An 11,120-nucleotide genomic window follows, 5' to 3' on the forward strand; every position below is an offset into this window, starting at 1 on the left:
GTCAAATACTGGATTTATCTCATATATTTTTGGAGAAAGTTGTGCATTATTCACCTCATTGTCAGCAATATGTATAAAGCTGTGGAGTTAACAGGCTTGAAATGGCCTACCAACTGACGATGAATACCTATAATAAAAAGTGTCTCTCTCGTAATACTAAGATGAAGCACTACCAGACAGTCATCTGCCCTGAAGCCTTATATGCTTCAGAATGTTTAACACTCAACAGGAAGGGACTTATGGAAAAACTTGAAATCTGGGAAAGAAAGATAATGAAGATTCTGGGCCTGTCAAGGAAGGTGACAGTTATAGAAGACGGCCTAACCAAGAGCTCTACAAGTACTGTGAAAGAATAACGAATGTAGCAAGGAAGAGATGCCTAGCATTCTATGGGCACATCTATAGGATGCATCCGACCAGGTTGACCAACCGGACTCTCAGCTACTGGCAAAATAGGAAGACCAAGTCACCATGGTTGATGGAAGTGGATAAAGATCTACAGGAACTGGAAATAACAGAAGGAAACTTAAAGGATCGAGCAACACTCAGGAAGATACTTAAACATAAGGAGTTCCAGCACAGACTACCAACGAAGAAGACTGGCGCCCTTTGGACAAAGGAGAGGAAGGAGCAACACAGCCTGAGGATGCACAACTACTGGACAAATATCAAATCCCATTCCAAAATGTAATAGTTGAATGTCGTGGTCCTTAGCTGGCCTGTATGAAACAAGAAATAATAATAATAATAATAATAATAATAATAATAATAATAATAATAATAATAATAATAATAATAATAATAATAATGTTATTGGCTTTTGGGTCCCACTAACTACTTTTACAGTTTTTGGAGACACTGAGGTGCCGGAATTTAGTCGTGCAGGAGTTCTTTTGCATGCCAGTAAATCTGCTTACAAGAGGCCGACGTATTTGAGCACCTTCAAATAACACCGGTCTGTGCCAGAATCGAACCTGCCAAGTTGGGGTCAGGAGGCCGGCCAGGCCACTCAATCTGGCGAGGAAATAAAAAATCTCTTCTGTGTCATCAGCTCATAAAAAATAGGCGTAGTGAACAAGCGATTGCGAGAAATAGTGTCCTAATTTAGGTTTCTGTACAATCCCCTGCGGCAACAGTATGGCCATAAGAAGATTTATTTTGTCCTTATTTTTTCGGACACGGTCTTGATCTTGATTCCTTCCGTTTGTCTTACTAAACTGAGTTTTTGGTGCAATTTCCTGCTTGGCATCTTTTGTCTGTTCAGCTATGTTCTGGCTATGTTTTGACTTTGTGCAGAACAGAATGTGATGTCGTGTCTTTGTGCCTAACAGTGAAAAACTGACCTCCAACATTCTTAAACATTTTACATGTTTTTTATGGCTGATGATGACCTAGACTAAGGTCGAAACCGGTCCCATTTAAATAGAAATGTGATTGCTACGTTTCTTTCTTTTGAGTATTGAATAGGTTGAACCTCCAGTTATTTAATTTTTAACATCAATAATTTCAATACGGAACAATGAAATTTTTATCTTTAAACTGGCATATCTCGTCATAAAATAGTAATTAAAATATTTTGCTCAGTTTTGTTTTCCCTAAAAACACTCTCTTTACATCACAATGGAAATTTGGATGAAAGCGGGAATTTCTTTGTCCATTTTCAGTATAAGTTGATGAAGAACTTGCAATGGTTGGATTATAATCAATATTATCGTCACAACTGTCACTGTCATGATCGCTACTTGAACTGGAATCGAACATGTGTTGTCTCTTTTGCGACTGCTGAACATTCGCATCAGCTACGCCCAAACCCTGTATAGTCGAGCCTGCAGTACTTATTCCAGGTAATTTCCTGTCACTTACAAATTCCCCTTCGGCAGAACTTACTTCACTAATATCACAATTCTCACCACTAAATTCCAACATTTCGTTTATCATGACCCGTAAATCATCTTCCTCTAACAGTGGGGGCCGGTAATTTGTTATAGATATTTTAGCAGAAAAAATGTAAGAAAAAGGATCAAATAGAACCCTGGTCTCAGCAGTTTGGATGGAAATCATAAAATATGACTGTATTACTGATGCGTATGATAATAAAATGTTGTGTAACTCGCGATAAACACACACTCCAGTCGTGAAGGAAGAACTCAAGACTGGGGATAATAAATCAGGTCACAGTTCTAAAATGTCATCAGAGAGGTCTGTTCAGTGTCATAATCTCTAGAAATCCCTTCAACAACAATATTATTACAACCAAGGGACGATTAGGCAATGAGCTAAAGCTTTAGAGCGGAGCTATTAAGGCCTTAGGTCGTTCTTGCTCGGACGTCAGTTGCGATCTTTACGTTGCAACTCATGGATGACACATTGGTATTGGGAGAACATAGTTGAAAAAATTCACATCGGAGGACAGACTTATCCGGAATACGCTGCTGAAAAGGAAACAAACCTCTGCAGGCAGGCAACTGAGAAAAAAATATAATTTGAATCAGCAGATATATCCTATATCTGTGTTCCCCACTGAGCAAGCGACTTGTAGCCGCGGATCTCGCTGCATCGCCCACCCAACAGGTTAAAGAACTGGAAGAAACTCATGCATATGAGATTACGCGTTCTACTCATGTGTAATGGTGGTTGCAGATGCAGCAAGGCGCATCTTCCCCGGTCTCGAGTTCGAATAATGCATGCCTCTAGTATCAAGGTAGGTGTACCTATAGTAAACGTCAGTTTCTGTACTTTGCCTACTCGTTCGTGTACTTACTGCTGCATACATTGCCAGAACGTGTATCCTTTATAATTATGTTATACTGTATTAAAATAGACCTCAGGAGAAATGAAAGAAATGTACTGTACGTCCTAGTCGCTTGCTGACACGTATTTATGGACTGGAGAAGGCCCGTGGTCAGCTGTTCACATACTCAGCGTGAACAACATTCAGCTCTGTCTACTTGTAGGCTTATGACATGCTGCGCGCCGCGCAATGCAGGGACAATGCTCTTGAGATCTCTCGAAATTTCCTGAGAGAAACAGTGCCTGTACCAGTCTCAAGATATCTTGAGAAATCTCGAGACCCCTTCTCAGACTGCCCATCACTACTAAAATGTATTCTTTTCATACAGTAAATTATTTGGCTCTAACAGCCATTTACATGTGTTTCCCTTCATGTAAATATGATAAGCATATGTTTCTTTATTAATGAAAAAAGTTTCATTTTCAGTAATGTATCTTATTGCTACATTATGTTGTATCAAGAACTTTTTTGACATCTATTGCTACTTCATTATGTTTCTCAGGATTACAGTAGAGATAAAATGATGATCACTTACCTTATATTTCATTCATCATCATGTCGGAATCAACTGCTCCCAGAACTTGGATCATAATGTGTGTTGTTACTTGGGCATCAGTAGGATCAATGCTCTCGGCTCCCCCTGTGGCCCTCATAGACAGACATTCTTTCATCAGTAAATCTCTCTGATGGCATTTCATGTTTGCCCATAGCTTCTGCAGTTGTTTGGCATCAAGCTAAAATGAATTATAACCAAATTCATGCTAGGTACAGTACTAATCTAACCTTTGCTTTTGTAATAATACATTTTACCATTATAAGAATATTACATTTTCCACAATATTTATTGAGGAATTGAATTTTTCTGCAATCGTTAACCAAGCATCTTCTTTTTGCCTAGAAGATTCCACATCCATCTTCTTGCTCTGTAGGATTTGAGAATGTTATAATAGTAGCTCCTTAAAAACCTCCCTGTTAATAGAAGTAAAATATTTATGTCTGCCTTTTTTTTTTTTTTTGCTTCCTTAAAAAAAAAAGTGATTTGCATGCATTCAGGTTAAGCTGCAGAAAGCAAAGAAGTGAAAATCTGGGGCAACAAAGTGTTGAACTACTTGCTTTAACATTAAAGAAAGTGAAATTAGAAGTGGAAGTTGCAGAAATTATGCATATGACAAAAAAACAAGAAAGAACAGCTTATAGATATTATAGTAGGAATAGGTTTAAAGGTACAAATGTTATGTATATAAAGTCAGAATAAGGAGTGCAGCATAGATCTACTTGGCTGTGGCTTTTGCTATATAAGTCTGACTTTATTGTGTAGAATGTCTTCATATAAGTAATGATTTATCAAGTCTACAAAGTAGAACTGATGGATGACTAAGAATACCAGAAACATTTAAGTCAACGTTATAAATAAGTACAACTTTATTAAGTCATTCTTATTAGAGAAATAAGTCCCTGACTATGAATACCGACCTGAGACTTTGGTGAAAGATACAGTTTGCTCTGGTCTGTACCAAGATACAGATCCAAAAATACTGCATCCATTAAGAAATAGCAAAAGGCTTTACATTTAACCACTAGCAACAACAACAAAAAAAAGTAGAATGATTGGGGAAGGAAAGAAGTACAATTTTACAATTAAAAAATGATCTGAAAATGACAACAGAAAACTTTATCAAGTTACAGAAACTAGGAAGAGTGAACATACCGAGCAAGTTGGCCATGCGGTTAGGGGCGCGTTGCTATGAGCTTGCATTCGGGAGATAGTGGGTTTGAATCCCACTGTTGACAGCCCTGAAGATGGTTTGCCATAGTTTCCTATTTTCAAACCAGGCAAATGCTGGGGTTGTACCTCAATTAAGGCCACACCTGCTTCCCGCATCGGATACGCAGTATCCTTCTCCTATACCAGAGCTTAAATGCATCAACATGCTTCCTATCTGCTTCCATGTGTCCAGCTTTCACAATCATATGTAACTATGGGAAAGACTAATGCCTTAACCATTCTGATTTGGTATGCAAAGTTACATCTGAAGATTTAAAGATCTTATCCAGGCCTTTGAATGCTGCTCTTCCAAAAGCAAGTCTTTGACAAACTTCTGAACTGTTTGAGCCACATCTATTGATGATTGATTCACTTCCTCGATTAACTCATTATTTATTATAATATTTGATGGCAAACCTGTTGTCATGAATTTGGTCTTGTAAATAAAATACCACATCACAAATTCTTCATAAAATGTATACTAACACACCTGCATTCACAATTCAGTGTTATTATTGATCAATAATCTTTTAAACACTCAACTATCATGAACTTTTTCTGCCGGATTGACCTAGCGGTACCATATGGTACCAGCCTAAAAGTAGTACTTCTGATTGTGCTGTGGTGAAGTAGTAAATGCATTTGGTAGTTGACCTAGGAGGGTTCATAATATTGTACTGTAAACTCACTGCTACAAGGTTATCAATTACAGAAGGCGGTTTCTGAAATTTCTCGTCATGCTGACTGATTGGAAAGTCGGAAAGAAAGAAATATGAAGATTTAGTTTGAGAGTGGAACAATTTGTGACTCGATATGGGGAATATCAAGAAGAAGACAAGTTTACTCATCACTGGGGCATAACTTTGGTGGTGTACCTTATATACAGCATACTGTTGGTGTAATAATAATAATAATAATAATAATAATAATAATAATAATAATAATAATAATAATATAAATGAAATAACATGTAACATATAAAAATATAATAAATTTAGCTTTATGATTTTCAGTTATATGTGGCAAGATATTTATGTGAAAAAATAAGTGTAACAAATTGTCCATGTTACACATTATCTTGAACAAAACATTCTCACACAAAAAAAAACCCATGGCGCAACAGCCCCGAAGGGCCCTGGCCTACCAAGCGACCGCTGGTCAGGCCAAAGACCTGCACATCATGAGGTGTCGTGTGGTCAGCACAACGAATCCTCTCGGCCATTATTCTTGACTTTCTTGACCGGGGCTGCCATTTCACCATCAGATAGCTCCTCAAATGTAATCACGTAGGCTGAGTGGACCTCGAACTAGACCTCAGATCCAGGTACAAATCCCTGACCTGGCCGGTAATGGAATCCGGGGCCTCTGGGACAAAACATCCAGATTGGAAAAATCCCACATGCATTGCCTCAGATTCAAAACATGGTAACCTTAATAAGGAGCCAATGATAGACATCATTTGGCTATCATACCCACTACATGGATTCTCCATCTTCCATATATGATCATTAAGCTTATTCATATTGGCACTATGGTGAAAAGTCACTTTGTTGGTAATCATAACATGATTTAGGAAAATATTATCGCTGTCAACTATTTGTTATATGTCAGTGTAGAAATTGGAGCTTGTCATGTGGTCTATGAGTTTTAGGGTCTTGCAGCAATTGCAGATAGTTTAGCTCATTTGTACTAATTTTCTAATGTTGCACAAAATGCCCATAGTGTGTGGCTAGATTTCTGTGATTTATATATAATAGCTGCTCTGACTTCTTTTCTCTTTCATTATATGTCCTGAATTCTTTCTTTTATTTTTTTACATAAATCATTTCAAACTGTCCATATCTTCAAAGAATTTTATTATTCACTGGAAGAACACTTCTAAATTGTGTCAAAATTTCCTATGTACAGATTTTTTTTAAAAACTGAATAATTCATGGAAAGATCTTTGTATGGGAATTGCAAATTTGTGTTGGGAAAGTTGTGAATCCTTATCCTCTATAGATGCATGATATGAAACTACAACAACTTTTTTCTTTTGTAATGAGTAGAAAAGAAATATTTCGACTTTTACTGGAAACTTTGATAATTTAGGATCATACTGACACATTCAAGTTACATTCATCATAATATTTTCATAAAGGCTGACCATTATTCAATGATCGGCAATGTACTTTATCCATTCCCATAAACTTCTCCATATCATGACTTCCATACGTGAAGTCATGATATGGAGAAGTTTATATTATACGAAGCATGTTTTTAAGTAACTCCCATTTTTAAATATGGTGATTGCAGTGCTTTGATCATCATTCGATACATGCACGCTCAGTACGTACATCTGTAGGCTAGTCATAAACATAATTACGAAAGCATTCGTCCATATTTATGCTTACTTGTGCATATTGAATATGCCTCAGACAATTCATGGTCTCACTAAAAGTGAAGTATGTGCTGTGATTCATTTTCTAAATGCAAAAGATGTGAAGGCCATTGAAATTAATTGGCAGATTAGTGAAGTCTATGGAGAACACACTATGAGTGAAGGAATGGTAAGAATATGGGTTAGAGCATTTAAAGAATCAGTCATTTTATAATTTTGTCATTATGTTATGAGTTGCCTGAAATTTCAAGGAGTGTTCTGTATGAAATTGTGGCAGGACACTTAGATTATCGGAAGTTGTGTTCAGGCTGAGTATGGAGGATGCTGACAGAGGTGCACAAAACCAAGTATGTAGGCAGTGCTTTGACTTTCCTTGAGGGGTATAGTAATGGAGGCGATGTGTTCCTAAGCCAAACTTTCACCAGTGATGCAACATGGGTGGCTTATGTTATACCAGAATCAAAACAGCCATCATTGGAAAGGACACACTCAACATCACCCATGAAAGTGAAGTGCAAGCAAAAAATTTTGGCTCATGTCCACTATGTTTTGGGATAGGAAGGGTATGTTACGTGTGGATTTTTTGCCTCGGGGTGACACAATAAATGCCAAGACTTATTGTGAAACCTTACATAAACTCCATTATGCAATCCAAAACAAATGGTGTGGCATACTCACAAGGGGGACTCTTGTCTCATGACAATTCGCAGCCTCACATGGCTAATTGAACCCGAGACCTCATCGCTTCATTTGGTTGGGAACAATTTGATCATCCTCTGTATAACCCTGACATAGCAAGCTGCTTTACGTCGCACCGACACAGGTAGGTCTTATGGTGACAATGGGATAGGAAAGGGCTAAGAGTGGGAAGGAAGCAGTTGTGGCCTTAATTAAGGTACAGCCTGGTGTGAAAATGGAAAACCACAAAAAACCATTTTCAGGGCTGCTGACAGTGGGGTTCGAACCCACTATCTACCGGATGCCTAGTGACTACCACTTATTTCTGCACTTGAAAAAGCATTTTGGAGGTCAGTGCCACGATGATGACCTAAAAGTGACAATGCTGCAGGGGCTGGCACATCAGGTGGGAGATTTCTATGACGATGGAATTCAGAAGCTGGTTTCACGATATTATAAGTGCCTTTATATGCTTGGAAATTACATTGACAAGTAGTTTAAGGTACAGGCTTACATTTTAAAAGAAGTTTAAAAATGTCATTGCTTTATTCTATATCAAAGTGGTACTTACTCAAAAAACATGCCTCATACATTAGGACAAACAGTATCAGACTATCCTCAAACAGTCAAGCAAAACGGAACTTGATGTGCCTGAATCCTAAATAAAACAATCACATTATGTTTATGTTTTTAAAAATTATTTTTACTGTATGACTTCTAGAAATAACAATTAAGAATTTGTAACAAATTCAGGCTCTTATCATTTCAGATCATTTCATGAAGGAGCAAATTGTATCCGAGCAGCACTCTCTCACTGTGAGGACAACAACTTATCCAATATTATAACAGGTGCAATAAATGCTACTGTTAGTGTTCTTCCAAACTGTGTAAATGTGACAAGTATAAGAACAAAGTGAACAGTTGTTTGACCCTAGAAAGATTACAATAAACTCATTAATCATTGAAATAAAACTTCAAAATTTTTTATATTAAATGATGATACTTTGTTTATTGTTCATTCACCTGTTCAATACATTCAAGTTTTTGAAGTAGAATTGGAATTTGTTCATAAGGAGGACTTTTGTAATCTATTACGTCATTTAAGGTTTGGTTTTTATTAAATATTGGGAATTTTAGCTGACATTTATAAGGGACAGTTTTGAACACAACAAGATAATAAGAAACCCCAACGGACTCTGCTTATGGCTCCGTTATGTTGATGATATTTTAGTAATAATAGATAAACGATGCAACAATAGTGACAACATCCTGGTATTCCAAAATAGTTGAGACAATAATATAAAGTTCACAAAAGAAGACGAGAACAATAACTCTATAAATTTTCTAGATATCAAAATGACATGAATCTTTAATGAATTTGACTTCCAAATTTACAGAAAACCTTCCTTCACTCTGATAACTATAAAAAATAGTTCATTGCATCCAAACTCTCATAAACAAGTTACCTATTACAGTTTAGTATACAGGGCTATAAAAATTCCTCTTTCGACAAACTATTTTTTTTTTAAAATTAGATTTTATCAAAGAAATAGCCAGATTCAATGGTTTTAATACCGACATGATTAATAAAATCATTAAGTAAAACTAAAATTAGCTACAAATATTTCTCCAATAAAACCTAATAAAGCAAAGTATGCAATGTTTACATATGCAAACCCAACCATTCACCAGATTGATAATCCTCTAAAAAAACATGAGATCAACATCATTTCAAAATGCAGAATATTAATCAAAATATATTCTTTAATCACAACACAGTTAATTTAACTAATAACCACTATTCAGGCTCTGGCATTTACAGACTCAATTGTTCAGAATGCAATTTTTCATACATTGGTCAAACAGGACGTAGTTTTCAGACCAGATATTCTGAACATTTTAATGCCTAAAAACCCAATAAATTCTCTGTGATGAGTATTCACATGAGGGATATGGGTCATCAATTCACCAAAGTTGAACGGGATCTAAAAATCATAAGAAGAATCAAAAAAGGCAGGCTAATGACCCTCAACACAAACAGATATCATCTCAGCGGTCTATGGGGTAAGTGTTGATTCTTTCTGATGAACTCCACTAGTCAGTTCCATCTTTTCATATAGTAATTCTTAATAAATAAAATTTCTTTAATTACAGGCTTTCAACAAATACTCGGCATTGCGCCCACCCACAACATCTATCAAAAGTTTGATTGTTCCCTTTCGACCAGCTCGCTTGTATCAGCACATTCCAATATCAACAAGCTACACTAATTGCACCTTTATTCCTCTATCAACACTCTACAATGATGGAAGATGGCCCAATTGAGTTCATGACAACTTTAATTACATTGTTTGTTGTTTAAAATTTAATTCTTGAACTCTTCTCCAAGGACTAGGTCAAATGCTAATACTTCAACCATATACATATACAAGCATGTCAAACAAAGTGTTCACCTCTCGAACCCAGGACTCTAACCAGATGATTTTATAATTTTAACATTGTTATTTATATAAGATTTTAATATTATTGCCAACTGATATCTTAGTTGGAATGTGTTTTCATATAATCATACTGAAAAATTGTAACAGCTTTTAACATTGCAAGAGACATCCTCATTTTTTCCGTATTGAAAGTCTGTTAAAAGGAGAACAATAAAACTTTGATTTCCACGTCATTGAATAGGTGGAAATCCAAGTTTAAATCAAAGTTTTATTGTTCTCCTTTTAGCTTTTATATGGTAATATTGCCACCATATGTCATTATATTAAGTACATTTGATACAATCAATTTTTAATCATAGCTATTGTTATAATTTTGTTAATTCAATACATTACCATAATTTTACATTTGAATTCTTCTATAATGACCGCTTATCCAATTTTAAGTGTATAGATGTATAATCTTAGTAACTTATAAGTTAACTTTAAATCAGGTGCCTGATTTAATCTTGAGGAGATACAATGCCTGATGATGCCTCCAAGGTGAGGCGAAACATGCCCCATTTCATCTCATACAATAAGGATATAATCCTAAAATTTCTTGTAACTTTAATGTATTGAATAGGTGGATGAACAATAAACAATTAATTATTTTAGCAAGTATAATAACTTTCAATACGGACCTACAATGATATTAATCACTTGCAATTAAATGATGATCCAAAGAGGAAGTTTCGTATTGTATATCAAGCAATAGCTAATGTTAGTATTTTAAAACTACCACTGATGCTGTACTTGAAGAACTAGAGTACATTTAATTATAATCTGAATAAAATTATTATACTCATATTGGTTCATATCAAATGTTTAGTACCACATTTATTTTATCCATACAAGTTGAATAAGAACACACCACATTTAATCAGCCTATGTAAACAAAATTTAAAAATAGGATAACAATAATATCTCTGTATACTATTCTTTACATACTGCACAATTTAAGTCACATACCTGAATATCACACGGGAATTGGTAAGAAATATGGTAGAAAGAGATAAAATTGTTTTA

General features: G+C 35.6%; 1 protein-coding gene across 1 annotated transcript in view; it reads left to right on the top strand.

The window, feature by feature from the left end:
* The window catches only part of LOC136877289 (uncharacterized), a 107,391-nt gene extending 96,475 nt beyond the window's left edge, over positions 1-10,916 (top strand). The window contains exon 7 of the mRNA XM_068225438.1: positions 8,384-10,916. Within this exon, the coding sequence (XP_068081539.1) occupies positions 8,384-8,531 (148 nt within the window). The 3' untranslated portion in view covers positions 8,532-10,916. The remainder of the gene's footprint in view (positions 1-8,383) is intronic.
* Positions 10,917-11,120: the final 204 nt, after the last annotated feature.

The sequence above is a fragment of the Anabrus simplex genome, chromosome 1 (assembly GCF_040414725.1).
Source record: "Anabrus simplex isolate iqAnaSimp1 chromosome 1, ASM4041472v1, whole genome shotgun sequence".
NCBI classification, from domain to species: domain Eukaryota; kingdom Metazoa; phylum Arthropoda; class Insecta; order Orthoptera; family Tettigoniidae; genus Anabrus; species Anabrus simplex.